The sequence below is a fragment of the Lithobates pipiens genome, unplaced genomic scaffold (assembly GCF_037356315.1).
Source record: "Lithobates pipiens isolate NorthernLeopardFrog02 unplaced genomic scaffold, aLitPip1_a1.2 Scaffold_25, whole genome shotgun sequence".
NCBI lineage: Eukaryota > Metazoa > Chordata > Amphibia > Anura > Ranidae > Lithobates > Lithobates pipiens.
In genome coordinates, this window is record NW_027507787.1 from 10,519,757 (window position 1) to 10,537,128 (window position 17,372).

The window sequence follows — 17,372 nt, forward strand, 5'->3', positions numbered from 1 at the left end:
ACACAGTCATATGACGGTTGGATCTAAAGGGCTTGAGGTCACAGTCTGGGACCAAGGAGTATGAGGAGAGAGGTCTGTTGAGCTGATAGAAGAGCTCCAGGCAGTTGAAGGCTCGATGTTGGATCCTTTCAGATGGAACGTCAAAGTAATCAAGCTCGAACGCAGCCCGTTATACCAATACTCCAACCTCCCCCGGATGGGGAGGGGGGTGTTGTGAAGTATTAAACCAAAAAAATGGAGAAAAAGAAAGAAAGGCTCCACATGGTGCGGGTCAAACGATATAAAAAATATTGGTTTATTGAAGTCAAAAGGTAATTAATGACTTGGTGATCACATAAAAAGCGAAATAAAGTTAAAAGCAATGTGGGGTGCCAACAGCTCGCCCGACGCGTTTCGACATAGGTGTCTTCAACTGCCCCAGTTGAAGACACCTATGTCGAAACGCGTCGGGCGAGCTGTTGGCACCCCACATTGCTTTTAACTTTATTTCGCTTTTTATGTGATCACCAAGTCATTAATTACCTTTTGACTTCAATAAACCAATATTTTTTATATCGTTTGACCCGCACCATGTGGAGCCTTTCTTTCTTTTTCTCCATTTTTTTGGTTTAATACTTCACAACACCCCCCTCCCCATCCGGGGGAGGTTGGAGTATTGGTATAACGGGCTGCGTTCGAGCTTGATTACTTTGACGTTCCATCTGAAAGGATCCAACATCGAGCCTTCAACTGCCTGGAGCTCTTCTATCAGCTCAACAGACCTCTCTCCTCATACTCCTTGGTCCCAGACTGTGACCTCAAGCCCTTTAGATCCAACCGTCATATGACTGTGTGGGTCCAACTGTTCCGGTAAGAAGTATTTATCTACTTTTCTCTGATGTTTTCAATCAAGTAGACCCACATGGATACATCTCGCCTAGTGCACCATTTTCCTCCCTTGTGACGGTTTGGTTACTCCTATGCCAGCAACATAGTGGAATGAGCGCCTAATGTTGGACTTTTATTTCTAAGCACTTATATCTTTGCGATTTTTATTATCACCTTTATAATTTATGTTTAACACATTTATTATTATTGAAGCGCTACACCGTTTTTATTATTTTACCTGTTGAACTTTGTTTTTGGTGTTGGCTGCTGTTGTGGCTGTTGTGGCCATTTCTTCACAAACTATAGCGCAGTGTTTTCCCCCCCTTTTTTATAATACTCTTGATACAAAATATTTTTTGTTTCCTCACCAGAATGACCATGGCACAGCTGGGAGTGGTAGTTGGAGTGGTGACTGTCCTAATTGCCTTGATTTTACATTCATCTATTCATAAGGTGGAAGAAGGTCACCTGGCTGTGTATTACAGGTAATTACAAAAGTGCATTTTGCAGACCAGATATCTTGCACACAAATAGCAGAAAATGGTTCTATTAAAAAAATGATCAAACCATTGAAAGGTGTGTGTGTGTTGTTTGGTTTGGTTTTATTTTATTTTTTTTATTCTCACCACGCAACCATCCTGTGTGTACAGTAATAAGGGAATAAGCTGTTATTGCTGGGTTAACTTTCAGGGCCAGTTCCCACCATATGCAGTCCAGTGCGTGGGGGTTTTTTTTTTTTTTTTTATGCACAAAAAAAAATGCATGGAAAGTAGGTTGTTTTTCAATGGCATTGTTCATACCACTGCTTGCAGATGCAGTGCGTTCCAGAAAAGAGTAGAACACGCTGCATTTTTCCTGCACTGGAACACTGTAAAACGCATCAAGCTCGTACCAAAAAACACTTTGTAAAACACTTGTCCCTTTTTTTTTTTTTTTTTTTTTTTTTTTAGAGCCAGTTCACACCACAAAAACGCACTCCAGATCCGTTCCGGATGCGTTTCTGCATGCGCGTTAACACATTTTTGATGCGTGTGTTTGATGCGTTTCCGCATGCATCCAAGTGCTTTTTTCTTTTTAATCGTTTTTTTGTTCCACAATACCAGGGTCCAGTGCATTTTTGATGCATTCCAGTGCGTTTTTACTGCGTTCCAGTGCAGGAAAAATGAGAGCACATTATATTTTTTTATTTTATTTTTTTTATTTTTTACTGTAAATGAAAAGCGCTGGAACCGACTGCATTTGTGTGAACTGTGCCATTGGAAACAATATAACCTACTTTCCATCAGTTGTCTTCCAGGTTAGCCCCTGAGAGATGGAGCTCCTACTCACACGCTGGAAACACATTGCAATTCATTTCTTTAGAAGACGGTCCCTCAGGTCCCTGGTCAGCCTTGGTGTTATTTCTGTCCGGAGGAGACATGTTGCCTGAAGGCACCACTGGAGGCTCCATCTCCCAAGGGCTGAGCTGGGATGTGTGCGTCTCATGGCAAGCAGGGGGAGAGCTTCTGGGCTGCGGGGGTGAGTGCACCCTTGCTGTATGGTTGGTGGAGGAGGTCGGACGTGCAGCCACAGGCAACCCTTTTTAGGCTGCAAGCAGGAGGTGACCCGGATTCTGGCTTCTTCTGAGCCCAGGGGTGGAGAAAGGCGCTGAAGCCGCCAAGGGGATGGTGTGTGTACCTGTGGCTGGAGGCCGCTTGACCTGGAAGACATGGAGTGATGTCATTGGCGTGCGCTGGGCAACTGGTCACCCTCCTTAAAGGCGCGGGAAGCTTGAAAGGCCGGCTTATGCCATTATCGTGGACATGGCTGCAGCGGACAGCATGGACGCCGTAGGAGGTTCCAGGAAACAGGAGGATGATCTGTCTCCCAGGGATGCAGGCACCAGAGGGACACTGGTAGGCACCAGTAGGTGACCCTTTGTTGTCCAGTTTGGGAACAGCTAGCTAGCTAGATGGTGGTGGTCTCTAGCGGGCTGCGGCACTACATGGCTTAGTAAGGTGTCACTGGGTGTGCAGACAGTTTTGAGGGTTGAGTATATGTTTTTCTCACAGCCATGGGCCCCTATCAAGATGCCCTTGGCATACACAGAGCCGCTATGCCAAATGTGCATTGACAGACTGGTTAAACAGTCTACACAAAAAACGTTGGATTCGTGAGGAAGGATATGGCCACTACCTTTTTAAGGATCTTCAAAAATGATTGCAAAGGTTAAACCTCCAACAGCTGGTGACTGTGAGGGAAAGAGCAGGTAGCAGCGCAGTTGGCGCAATAGCCACTGACGGCTCAGATTTGGAGCAGGCGGACAGGAGAAAGGGGGGGGGGGGGATGCGGCACCATCCAACGTTTCCAAAAACTCTTCATTGGCCTTTGAAGATATGGGGAATCTTAAAGATTGCATGGGTAAGCGGGGGACAACATTATCCTAAAGAGAGCTTGGGAAACAAGTGTCGCCAGCTTGAAGCTGGCACTTGCCACCACTTGCGTGGCAGAAAACTTGGAATTTTGGCTCTCCCAACTGCAAGACCATATAGAAAATGGCACGCCCAGGGAAATTTTTTTTAAAGACCCTACGATCCTCTCTAAAGCAGTTGGCTACAAAGTAGATGCGTCCGCTGAGTCAGTCAAACTTGGCAGCAAGAGCTGGAGGCCTAGCCGTGGCAGTCAGATGGGCTATTTGGATAAAGACCTGGTCGGGACCCTGCATCCAAAATGAGACTGCAACCTCCCATTCTCCGGAGTCTTTGTTCGGGACAGGCTTGGACGAAACCCTAGAAAGAACAGCGGACAGGAAGAAAACCTCCCCGATAAAAAAGTGCAAACCTCCACAAAAGTTTTTTTCGTGGAGTAAGAGGGCGTCCACAAGAAGAAAAGAGACTACCCCAAAAAACTGGAGGGGTCACAAGGGGAAGCCAAAGAGTAATGGCTCTTTGGCTCTTCTAATCAAGCCTCAAAACAATGACAGATTGCCAGTAGGAGGAAGGCTGGCTACCTTCCAGCCTCAATGGCAGAAGACGACACTCCATTCATTCTAGACACCATTGCGAGGGGCTACTCCCTAGAATTCAATTGTCATCCCCCAGAGAGATTTTAAACAAAACTTCCCAAGGATCCCAAAAAAGCAGCGGCTCTCAGATTGTTGCTTGGGGAGATAGTAGACCAGAAAGTCCTTTTACTCTCATATTTGTGATTAAAAAACCTTCTGGGAAGTTTCGATTGATATTAAATCTAAAGCCTCTGAACCAAGCGATACAATACAAAAGATTCCGCATGCAATCCATATTCTCAGTCAAAAATATCCTTCAACCGGGAACTTTCATTGCGCCCATGGATCTCAGGGATGCCTATCTCCACATTCCCATGCAAGAAGAATCCCAGACATACCTGAGGTTGGCGGTGGAGATAGAGGGAAAGAAATACGATTTCCAGAGCAGGGCTCTTCCTTTCGGGCTATCCTTGTCACCAAGGATGTTCACCAGAGTCCTAGCAGAAGTCCTGGTCCCTCTGAGGTTGAAGATGACTGTAGTACCGTACCTAGACGACCTACTATTTGCAGCACTGTCAGAAATACAGCTTGTAAAAGGCCTTTGCAGAAGCTCAACTATGACTGGATTTTAAACATTGAAAAATCCAACCTGTGTCCAATAGAGCAGAAGACATTCCCACCTTAGGAGAAGATCCAAAGCCTCGTCAAGAGACTGTACAGAACAACCTCCTGATATCCATCAGGGAGCTGATGTCGGTTCTGGTTGTGACCTCAACAATACCAGCTGTACAATGGGCCAAATATCATCTAAGGCCCCTGCAAGTCCTTCTCTTAAGAAATCAACAAGATCTGGAATGGGACGCTATTACTTCTGACCTCCGTGAAGGGGTCACTCTGGTGGTAGAGGGTCCACACAAATTTTAAACCAGGGTCTGGCATGGTCTTTCCAACCTCACAGAAGTTGATCAGACGCAAGCAGTTGGGGATGGAGAGCCCACCTAGCAGGGCAACCTGCTCAGGGGAGATGGTCCCGGAAGAGGCATCTTCGAATTGGAGGGAGCTTATGCCAATAGCCAAAGAACACTTACAAGACCAGCCAAGGAGTCATCACACCCTGATCCTGTCAACCTGATGTCTTGGGACCCCTAACAAGCCTAAGACAAAGCTTCAAAATCGTGGCCTGGTTACTGAAGAAGACATCTTGAGATCAAAAGGACTCTCGGATAAATCAGTGACAACTCTTCTGAGCGCTAGGAAGCCGAACACCAGGGCCATCTACAGAAAGACCTGGAGAAAGTTTAACAGCTGGTGAGCTGAAAATAACAGACAAAAGGTGGTTACACCGACTATTCTTGAGTTCCTACAGCAGGGTGCTCATAAAGGTCTATCGCTAGGCTACGCTGAAGGTCTAGATAACAGTGCTGTCAGTGTATTTAGAACGGACACTACAAGAAGACCTGTTGGTCTCTTGCTTTTGCAGAGCATTGGCAAAATACAGACCACCAAAGAGACAAAAAATGTCCCACATGGGATCTGTCGGTGGTACTGAGGGGGGATCATCAAAAATCCCTTTTGAGCCTCTACAAGAAACATCTTTACGCCTGCTGACACTCGAAACCATTTTCCTTGTGGCTATTACTACAAACACATAGGTTCGGGGAAATCCCAGGCTCTGTCTGTCAGTCTTTCCTAAAGATTCATGATTGAAGGAAAATTCTGGGATTTACACCAAAAGGATCTAGTACTACCTTCATTTTATAATTCACCAACCAACAGCAAAGAGCAAGAACTAAGCCTTCTAGATGTTAGAAGATGTCTCCTTCAGTATCTGGAAGTCCCCAACGAGTTCAGAACATCAGAACCTCTATTTGTCCTGTACAGTGGCAAACAAGTAAACAAGCGTCCAAGAATATGCTAGCCAGATGATCAAGGCAGCTATACTGGAATGCTATGGAGTTATGATGATAACACTGCCAAAAGATCTGAGGGCTCATTTAACAAGGGCTTCAACAGCCTCTTGGGCAAAGAAGGGAGTCACTCCAGAGCAAATTTGCAGTGCAGCAACTTGGTCCAGATTCTCAACCTTTGTTCAGCATTACAGCTTGGATCTGATACCAGGCTTTTGGTAGGAAAGTTCTCCAAGCCGTTCTACCCTGATCTGGTGAGTCCTTGGTTATCCTCTCAAGGGCTGACCTGGAAGGCGGCTGGGGGGGAAAAGCAGAGTTAGTCCTTATCGGTAACTCTGTTTCCAGTAGTCCTTCCAGGGGAGCACAATCCCACCCTAACATCTAACCTTGTAGGATTGTGTTTTATGCCTTTCAGATTCCGGTCTTCGGTTCTTTTGGATGACGGACCAGTGACCGCCTTTTAAAAAAAAAAAAAAAAAAAAAAAAAAAATTATGGCAATGTGTTTTTCCTGTGTTTTTGAGGAAGAGCTCCATCTCTCAAGGGCTGCCCTGGAAGACTACTGGAAACAGAGTTACTGGTGATGCAGAACAAAAACGCACTGGACTGCATGTGGTGTGAACTGGCCCTTAAGGTTTAGAAAAAGGGGGCGGGGGGAAATGCAATGGGCTGCATAAAAAATGCACTGGAACACATCAAAAAATGTGCAGGCAGAAAAGCATCTGGAACACACCTGGACTGTGTTTTCTATGGTGTGAACTGGCCCTTAAGGCCACCAGTGGGAATTTGTCAGAAAATGCTAATTATACTCCAGAATAGCCCCTCTCAACTAGGGTTCATCGGGAGATAGCTAGAGGTTCCTTGAGCTGTGGCCAATTGAACTCCTATTTATTGGTTTCTGAATACCTCCAAGGCAAACAATACTTACTGAAGCCAGCAGCATGACACCAATGATCTTTTTGGCTACCTGTAAGGGTGGCATTCTGATCACCACTGTAAAAGTGGCATTCTTCCCTCTGACCACCAAATGGCGGGTGCTCTCCCCCCTCTGACCACCAAATCTCAGGGTCCCTCCTCACACTCGCCTCCTTTAAATTGCTGTTAGGGATTCCCAGACTCTTGAAATTATTCTAAGTATGTCTCTAGGGCAGCCCTTTTCAACCAGGCTGCATTGAGGTTTCTTCAAGGGTGCCTTGGCAAAATGCCTAAAAATGGTCCAAAAATTGTAAACAAGACGGTGGGTGGGTGGATGAATCTTGCCTTTTTATTTACACAAAGCCACAGGTTTTCATTGTACACCATTACAACCTCCTAATGGCCAATGACTACAGCAGTTGATGAGGAGCATATCGATTGCCTCTCTACATCAGCTTTGGTTTCTTATTAGCTGAGTGATGGAGAAAAACTGAGGGAGAAGAGAAACCTTGAAATACTAGTCGGTAACATTTTGCAAAAGTGTATTTGCTTTGGAAGAATAACCTTTAACGTTGGGTTCCTCCTTTTATTGATGTTGCTGCATTATGTAAAACAATGAAAATAGTTTTTACATTTTAGAATGGGGGTGCCCTAAGACTGTCCATAATTTTGGAGGGTGCCTTGAGATTGTTCATAATTTTAAAGGGTGCCATGACTGAAAGGTTGAGAGAGGCTGCTCTAGAATGTTTGTTTGTTTTCTTTCTATTATTGTTTTTCTGTGGTAGATGTACAGCCATGGCCAAAAGTTTTGCGAATGACACAAATATTAATCTTCACCAAGTCTGCTGCCTCAGTTTTCACGTTGGCAATTTGCATATACTCCAGAATTTTATGAAGAGCGATCAAATGAATTGCAATTAATTGTCATGTCCCTCTTTTGCCATGAAAATGAACTTAATCCCATAAGCAACATTTTTCACTACATTTGTGAAGAAGGCTTCAGTTTGGTAACAAACAGTGCCTTTTCCAGCATGATGGAGCACCTTGCCATAAGGGCAAAGTGATTGGAGGACAAAAACTTTTTTACATTTTGGGTCCATGTCCAGGAAATTCCCCAGACCTTAATCCCATTGAGAACTTGTGGTCAATCATCAAGAGGTGCGTAAACAAAACAAAACACAAATTCTGACCAACGCCAAGCATTGATTATGCAAGAATGGGCTGCCATCATCCAGTATATGGCCCAGAAGTAGATTGTCAGCATGCAAGGGCGAATTGAAGAGGCCTTGGAAAAGAAGGGTTAACACTGCACATATTGACTCTTTGCATAAACTTCATGCAACTGTCAATAAAAGCCTTTGACACATGAAATGTTTGTAATTATACTTTGATGTAACATCTGATAAGATCTAATAGACTTTATAAAAACTTATGTTTGTGTCATTCTCAAAACTTTTGGCCACGGCTCTATACATGCCATACATATTGCTACTGTATTGGAGCATAATTCATTTTACTGTCCTACAGTCATTTTTTTTTTTTTTTTCAAACAAGATATTACAGATTCCACATCAATACATTGCATATTCTTAAAGGGTAACTCCATCTTTTGTGGGGAAAAAATATAGCAATTAAAAAATATAGCATCTACAATTGCTACACAAGCCATATTGTAATTTTAATGTTATTCAAATCATCCTTTCCTTTTTATTCTGCAGCACTGGCATTTTCTGTAAAATTCAGTGCAAATATGGCAATTTGGAGTTGCTCTATGCACAGTTGGTGAACTTTCCCAGAAATGCCATTTCCTATTTTGTGTGAGCGGCTCACTGACTTTCCTAGAAGTCTACACTAAGATACAAGTCAGATTTTAAGCATCCTCTGAAAAGAGTTTAATTTTTGGTGAAATAATCCCAGAAGGTTAATCGTTTCTAAAAAGATGCTGATACCGCAACTTTCAATCGCATCAGCTGAATAATAATGAAAAAGTCACTCCCATTTGAAATTCATTCAGAGAACTCGGCTATTGCTTCAGAGCAGATGCAGGTAGGAATCTTCAACAATAATTTTTAAAATCCCCGCAGTCTACCTGAGGGGATTGTATTTTTTTTTTCTCAAAGGTGGAGTTACAGTTTAACGTTTGCCACTACTCTGATTTTTGTTTTGGCTGTGCTATCTCCTTTATTACATAAATGTACTTTACATGATATTGTTTTGTTTTTTTTGCCAGAGGGGGTGCTTTATTAAGTAGTCCTAGCGGACCAGGATTTCATATAATGTTCCCTTTCATCACAAGTTTTCGTTCCGTTCAGGTAAATCCTACTACAAATTGTATGTCATTTAACGTTTATTATTATTATTTTTTTTTTTAATAGGATTATGTGTGTAAATAGACTATATAAGTGAAACACGTGTGTGTGTGTGTGTATGTATGTATGTATGTATGTATGTGTATGTGTGTGTATATGTGTGTGTGTGTATGTGTGTGTATATGTATGTGTGTGTGTATGTATATATGTGTGTGTGTATGTACAGTGGTGTGAAAAAGTGTTTGCCCCCTTCCTCATTTCCTGTTCCTTTGCATGTTTGTCACACTTAAGTGTTTCGGAACATCAAACCAATTTAAACAATAGTCAAGGACAACACAAGTAAACACAAAATGCAATTTGTAAATGAAGGTGTTTATTATTAAAGGTGATAAAAAATCCAAACCATCATGGCCCTGTGTGAAAAAGTGATTGCCCCCTAAACCTAATAACTGGTTGGGCCACCCTTAGCAGCAACAACTGCAACCAAGCGTTTGCGATAACGTGCAATGAGGCTTTTACAGCGTCCTGGAGGAATTTTGGACCACTCATCTTTGCAGAATTGTCCTAATTCAGTTACATTAGAGGGTTTTCGAGCATGAACGGCCTTTTTAAGGTCATACCACAACATCTCAATAGGATTCAGGTCAGGACTTTGGCTAGGCCACTCCAAAGTCTTCATTTTGTTTTTCTTCAGCCATTCGGTGGTGGACTTGCTGGTGTGTTTAGGATCATTGTCCTGCTGCAGAACCCAAGTTCGTTTCAGCTTGAGTACACGAACAGATGGTCGGACATTCTCCTTCAGGATCTCTTGGTAGACAGCAGAATTCATAGTTCCTTTTATCACGGCAAGTCTTCCAGGTCCTGAAGCAGCAAAACAGCCCCAGACCATCACACTACCACCACCATATTTTACTGTTGGTATAATGTTCTTTTTATGAAATGCAGTGTTCCTTCTACGCCAGATATACTTGGACACACACCTTCCAAAGAGTTCCACTTTTGTCTCATCGGTCCACAGAATGTTGTCCCAAAAGTCTTGGGGATCATCAAGATGTGTTGTGGAGAAATTGAGACGAGCTTTGATGTTCTTTTTGCTCAGCAGTGGTTTTCTCCTTGGAACTCTGCCATGCAGGCCATTTTTGCCCAGTCTTTGCCTGATGGTGGAGGCATGAAAGCTGACCTTAACTGAGGCAAGTGAGGCCTGCAGTTCCTTGGACGTTGTTGTGGGGTCTTTTGTGACCTCTTGGATGAGTCTTCGCTGCGCTCTTGGGGTCATTTTGGGCGGCCGGCCACTCCTGGGAAGGTTCACCACTGTTCCATGTCTTCGCCATTTGTGGATAATGGCTCTCACTGTGGTTCGCTGGATTCCCAAAGCTTTGGAAATGGCTTTATAACCCTTTCCAGACTGATAGATCTCAATTACTTTCTTTCTCAATTGTTCCTGAATTTCTTTGGGTCTCGGCATGATGTGTAGCTTTTAAGGATCTTCTGGTGGACCTTACTGTGTCAAGCAGCTCCTATTTAAGTGATGCCTTGATTGTGAACAGGTGTGGCAATAATCAGGCCTGGGTGTGGCTAGAGAAATTGAACTCAGGTGTGGACAACCACAGTTATAGTATGTTTTAACAAGGGGGGCAAACACTTTTTCACACAGGGCCATGATGGTTTGGATTTTTTTTTCACCTTTAATAATAAACACCTTCATTTACAAATTGCATTTTGTGTTTACTTGTGTTGTCCTTGACTATTGTTTAAATTGGTTTGATGTTCCGAAACACTTAAGTGTGACAAACATGCAAAGGAACAGGAAATGAGGAAGGGGGCAAACACTTTTTCACACCACTGTATATATGTGTATGTATATATATATATATATATATATATATATATATATATATATATATATATATATATATATATATATATATATATATATATATATATATATATATATATATATATATATATATATATATAAATAAAATTAAATTGTGTGTGGCTCACAAGTGAGTACATGCCTCACATTTTTGCAAATGTTTTATTATATCTTTTCGTGTCGCAATACTGGAGAAATGACACTTTGCTACAATGTAAAGTGCTGAGTGTACAGCTTGTATAACAGTGTAAATTTCCTGTCCTCTCAAAATAACTCAACACACAGCCATTAATGTCTAAACCGATGGGAACAAAAGTAAGTACACCCCTAAAGTGAATGTCCAGATTGGGCCCAATTGGCCATTTTCCCTCCTCAGTGTCATGTGACTTGTTAGTGTTTACAAGGTCTCAGGTGTGAATGGGGAGCAAGTGTGTTAAATTTGGTGTTATCACTCCTCTCACACTGGTCACTAAGGATGAGCCCAGGTGTGTTCGCAAACAGCATGTGCAGAGTCCGCCAGGAAGTCGGCACCGCACAGCCCTAATCGCAAGCTGTGAGATATTGTCTGGATGCACGGCTGCAGAGATCGGGCAGTGTTTCACTGCTTGTGATTAGCGGTCCACAGTGCTGACTTCCTGGCGGACTCTGCACGTGCGGTTTGCGAACGCCTGAGCTCATCCTTAGTGGTCACTGGAAGTTCAACATGGCACCTCATGGCAAAGAACTCTGAGGATCTGAAAAAAAAAAAAAGAATTGTTGCTCTACATAAAGATGGCCTAGGCCAGTGGTCATCGAGCCTGTCCTCGGGCCCACCAACAGGCCAGGTTTTATGTATTACCTTGGGGAGATGCAGACTAGAATACTGCAATCACTGAGCAGCATATGATATCACCTGTGAGGCATTTCAGTTATCTTGCAAACCTGGCCTGTTAGTGGGCCCTGAGGACAGGGTTAATGACCACTGGCCTAGGCTATAAAAGGATTGCCAAGACCATACAGCGGTTTATCAGGAAAAGTTCCACTCAGAACAGGCCTAGGCATGGTCAACCAAAGAAGTAGAGTGCACATGCTCAGTGTCGTATACAGAGGTTGTCTTTGGGAAATAGACATATGAGTGTCTAAGGGTTGGGGGGGTTAGCCTCTCATTTCTCAGACCATACTGCACCAAATTGATCTGCATGGCTGTCATCCCAGGAGGAAGCCTCTTCTAAAGATGATGCACAAGAAAGCCCGCAAACAGTTTGCTGAAGACAAGCAAATGAAGCACATGGATTACTGGAACCATGTCATGTGGTCTGAGACCAAGATAAACTTATTTTGGTTCAGATGGTGTCAGGCGTGTGTGGCGGCAACCAGGTGAGAAGTACAAAGACAAGTGTGTCTCTTGCCTACAGTCAAGCATGGTGGTGGTAGTGTCATGGTCTGGGGCTGCATGAGTGCTGCCGACACTGGGGAGAAACGGTTCATTCAGGGAACCATGAATGCCTACATGTACTATGACATACTGAAGCCGAGCATGATCCCCCCCCCTCCCTTCGGAGACTGGGCCGCAGGGCAGTATTCCGACATGATGATGACCCCAATCACACCTCCAAGATGACCACTGCCTTGCTAAAGAAGCTGAGGGTAAAGGTGATGGGCTGGCTTAAACCCTATTGAGCATCTGTGGGGCATCTTCAAGCGGAAGGTGGAGGAACGCAAGGTCTCTATCATCCACCAGCTCTGTGATGTCATCATGGAGGAGTGGAAGAGGACTCCAGTGGCAACCTGTTCTCCTCCAGCTCTGGTGAACCCCATGCACAAGAGGGTTAAGGTAGTGCTGGAAAATAATGGTGGCCACACAAAATATTGACTCCTTGTGCCCAATTTGGACATTTTCACTTAGGGGTGTACTCGCTTTTGTTGCCAGCAGTTTAGACATTATTGGCTGTGTGTTGAGTTATTTTGAGGGGATCGCAAATTTACACTGTTATACAAGCTGTACACTCACTACTTTACATTGTAGCAAAGTGTCATTTCTTCAGTTCTGTCACATGAAGATATAAAATATTTACAAAAAATATGAGGGTGTACTCATTTTTTTTGTGTATTTAATTTTATTTAGTCACTAGGTTGTTTAGGGTAGCTTTTACAGCCAGACTTTTACAAGGTCTGTGAGGGTGAAACAGTAAGCAACCGTCAGAATCTTGTATTGCACTCAGGCTTTTTAACTTGACGGAAGACCTCTTTAGGAGCAGGTACCTACCATTCCCTTCTTTTTTTTTTATTTTTTTTTTTTTTTTTTTAAAAAGCTGGGTTATGATCAACAGTATAACCTGTGTCTAGTTCTAGTATCCACACAATGGTAGTGTTCACCATCCAGTCAATTTGCGCAGACACAAGAGAAGGCAGTTTGACGTCTAAACACCAGTTTTTCTCAGCAATAATTTTGCCTGCATACGATTACCATTTTTAAAAGGGGTACAGCAAAGTGATTGAATTAATTTTTGCATATGTCCCTTGCCTGATTCACAGTGTACATGTAACAATTTACATCAATCCCGATCTCCAAAAAAAAAAAAAGTCAATCTAAAAGTTCTTACCAGATTTATTTTTTATATGTAGATTTGTCAAGAGAAACTTTAGCACATACATAATACCCACACACACAGAGCACACCAACACTGTGTAGATTGTAACAGTCTAGATTCATAAAATAGCTGGCTAATGATTGATGCTAAGGTTTACTTAGACTCCACAGTTAACCTTTATCCTGTTCAATACTAGTAAGGTGATTGTAACCCTTGGCTAGGAAATTAAGTGTACTCTTCTTTGTATTAGCCTCTCTTTATACAATGGGTGAGGTGTGATCGCATGTGAAAATTGATTAAGGAAGATGGCGATTTCATGCTTGGCACCACTCCTTTTTGTATTAATGGATGCATGCCTTTTCTATGTACTTTTGTCTGATCCTAGAAATATATAGATTTGTTTTTGTTTTTTTATACATTTTTCTGAGTTTACCTAAGAATAAATGACATTGTTTGTTTTCCAGACAACGTTACAAACCGATGAGGTGAAAAATGTACCCTGTGGTACCAGGTATGTTTTTGTACCTTATGGCAGAGGAAGATTGACCATATACCATGTTGTTTGGCTGGTGTTTGGAGAAGTGTACACTGGTCACATGACAATGCCTACACCTTGTGATCATACATGATTGGGATACACTGGAAAGCAAAAGTATTTATATGTGATGAGGACACATTTACAAATGGGGAAACCGTAATCGCATTTGGACATTAAAGCAGCCCTTTTATATTCTGAAAATATAATAAACTGGTGCCCATGCACCTTAGTAAATGTCCAAATTGTAAGTTCTTGTTGAAAGTAATGGGTAATGTTTCTGACACCAGAGTTGGGTTCAGTATTAGGGCATTTCTCAACAGGCTTTGGACTTGTGTCATCGGGCAAATGTAGTGTGCATTCAGCCTGCATTTTATTTGTGTTTGAGAAGCTTCTGAGATCATTCATAGTTCATTCTGCTTTTGCCTTTCTGTTGATTTTATATGGGGAGAAAAGCAGTTCTGAGAGAAGCAAAGGCCCATTGACACAGTCCCTAATACTTAAGCCAGGACTTCTCAAACTTTTAACCGGTTGCCGATCGGCCTATGCAGAATAACGTCGGGGTCAGCCTTCCTTTCAAGCCATTCATTGTATACAATTGTGTTGCTAGCTGTGATTGGTCACAGTGATCACATGGTACACAGTGGATCATTCACAGCCCATCTTTGCAATGTGATTAGCTGTAGCCAATCACAACAAAACAAATGGAATCGATTTAATTCAGTAAAATGCTTCCACATAGAAATTCAATTATTTGCTATAATCAAACATTAATGTGTCCCTGATCACCGCCTCATCAGTTATATGGTGCTGTTCTGCACTGGTGACAGTATGTAAAAGAAATGCTTTTAATTTTCCCAAACATTTTGATAAAATAAAACTTCAAAAAACTCACCATTGCCTCTTACTAAATACGTTCGACTGACTTCGTTCCAAAAAGGGTCATATGAGGGATATCTGTATTGTCCTGATGTTTTTGGGCCTCAAGAAATGAGAGACTGTGTGTTTGTTTTTATTTATTTTTTAATAGCATAATGATTTTAAACAGTCAGGATCATCGTTTTCTGTCGGAATTATCCCCACTGGATGTTTATCCACTGTTTAATCGCAAAAAATCACCATTAATCCCACTCTTGTGCTCATAATGCACTTGCATGCTCCCAGAATAACACACAAGTTCATCAGACACCTGAAAATTCACCTTCAGAACCCCCTGTATGGATGCCACTAGATGTAATCCACTCAGCCAAAGGCTCCTCTCCCAGTGTCTGTGTGTTTAGGAAGTAAGAGAGTAGCGGGCAGCCGGCCTCAATAGCGCCTTGTATATGACAGCAGATGGAATTATGGAGGACCGGCAAACGTTCAGTAGAGTGGCATGAACCCGAACGAGATTGTGTGGGTTGCCATAGGTTTGAGGTCGCTGGCCACTGGTCGAGCATGCCTGACTTAAACCATATGCTTCTGGTTGTAAAAGCCCTGTATTGTATATTCTCTTCGGTCTCTTCTCTATTAACTTGTAGAACTATGAACACTTTGTTTTATACTGACTTTACTCCTTACAACCTTATTACCGTATTTATCTGTGTATAACACACACCCTAATTTTAAGAGGGAAGTTTCAGGAAAAAAAATATTTTTAAAATAAACAACTTTGAAGCAAATTAAGGGTCCGTACCCATCAATGTCCATCTGCAGCCTGCTTATTGTCCCCAATGCAGCCTGCTTAATGCCTTTTTTAAACTACCGTCGTTTGCAGCCTCACCATCTCCCTCGCCAACAGCCTGAATCGGGAAATCGCCAAGCTGTCATCTTCTTTACTCGGCTCATGTTTTTTCTTTTTAAACAAACGCTCGCTCGCTCACACGCTCGCTCACACACACGCTCACTCACACTCACACTCACACACACCCTCGCCTCCGCCAGCGATGTGGACCAGCTCCTGTGATGGGCAAAATGCTGGTCTGGTGGCAGAGGCGGGACTGCGTGTGTGTGTGACATCGGTGCCGAGTGGAGAGGAGATGACGGCTCGGTGAAGTACGCTGTCGGAATATAACACGCACCCCTGCTTTGCCCCCGATTTTCAGGGGAAAAAAGTGCGTGTTCTAGGTCGATTAAATACAGTACGTACTAAAAAATGTAAAAATACATTTAAGTATTAAAAGGTTGGTCTGCCATCGTGTTTTTTGATGAAGCATTTTGTTTTACTTCTTATCTGGATATTTCTTTCCAAATACACCAGATATGATCTTTGTATTTTTTTTATATTTTTTGAGTTGTGTATCCAATTATAGTGTTAAAAATGTAATTTGAGCAGTATGTTTTTTCTTTGTTTAAATGGGATAAATAAGTTACAAGTGAATCAAAGAAAGATATTGTCTAAAAGTAATTTTTTTTTTTTTTCTTTTTAACCACTTTCTGTCCAGCATACTTGTATAGATATACTGTATATCCTTGGTGTTTTTTACCGCCGGTCATCAGCTGCCATGTAAAAGTCTTCCAAGCGGCTCTGCAGCTGCCTAATCACTTTTTTTTTAAGGGGCTCTGAGAGGCCCTCCACCGCTGGGCAATCCAGGACTGCCATAAGTGGTCAGGTCGGTTGCCCACAGAGGAGATGAAAGAACATTTGTTCCCTTACAATCTCTGAGGATTGAAGCCAGAATGCGATGAGGATTTTGTCTCTTCCAGGTCCATAGCTGTTTCCCTGGCTGTCATGTCCAGGGAAGCAGTTAAACGGTTAAGTGTCCTTGGAGAGCAGAGGAGGGTTCTGGGTCTTAACCACTTGCCGACTGCTGGGGCGCCGTCGTACATCTGCTGCGGGGTGTGGGTGGTGCGCTCTGTGATGGCAGTGTCAGTGCAGTGTGTGTATGTGTATATACACACACACACACACACACACACACACACCACTTTCTTCTTCAAGACTGATACAGCTTGTGTAATCATCAGAATGCAGAAGTAGAAAACATTATCACAACACATTTTGTGAAACAATGTTCACTGCTCCTGGCCCCTCCCTCCTGTTGATTTCTTCCACAGCAAGCAGCTTGCTATGGGGGCACCTGAGCCAAGTTACAGCTGTGTGTCCATTCAGACACGGAGATGCCGTTCGACCCTGCCCCCTCTCTCTCCTCATTGGCTAACTGACTTTGACAGCCATGGGCGCTAATTGTACCGCTGCTGTCTCAGCCAATCAGGAGGGAGAGTTGGGGATGGCGGAGGGGCTCGTGGACATCGTTGGACAGAGGGGGGGCTCAGGTAAGTATTAGTGGTGCTGGGGTGGCTGCTGTGGAAAGGGTTTTTTTTTTTTATCTTCATGCATATCGGTTACTGCTTTTGGGATGCCCAATCGGTTATGATTGCAGATGGGTGTGCTTCACTGTATGAAGAGGACTGGATTTTTAAACGTACCTGT

General features: G+C 42.9%; 1 protein-coding gene across 1 annotated transcript in view; it reads left to right on the forward strand.

Moving 5' to 3' along the window:
• The window catches only part of ERLIN1 (ER lipid raft associated 1), a 54,340-nt gene that overhangs the window by 21,698 nt on the left and 15,270 nt on the right, over positions 1-17,372 (forward strand). Inside the window, exons 2-4 of the mRNA XM_077454053.1 lie at positions 1,239-1,352; positions 8,901-8,982; positions 13,890-13,936. Of these exons, the coding sequence (XP_077310179.1) occupies positions 1,240-1,352; positions 8,901-8,982; positions 13,890-13,936 (242 nt within the window). The 5' untranslated portion in view covers position 1,239. The remainder of the gene's footprint in view (positions 1-1,238; positions 1,353-8,900; positions 8,983-13,889; positions 13,937-17,372) is intronic.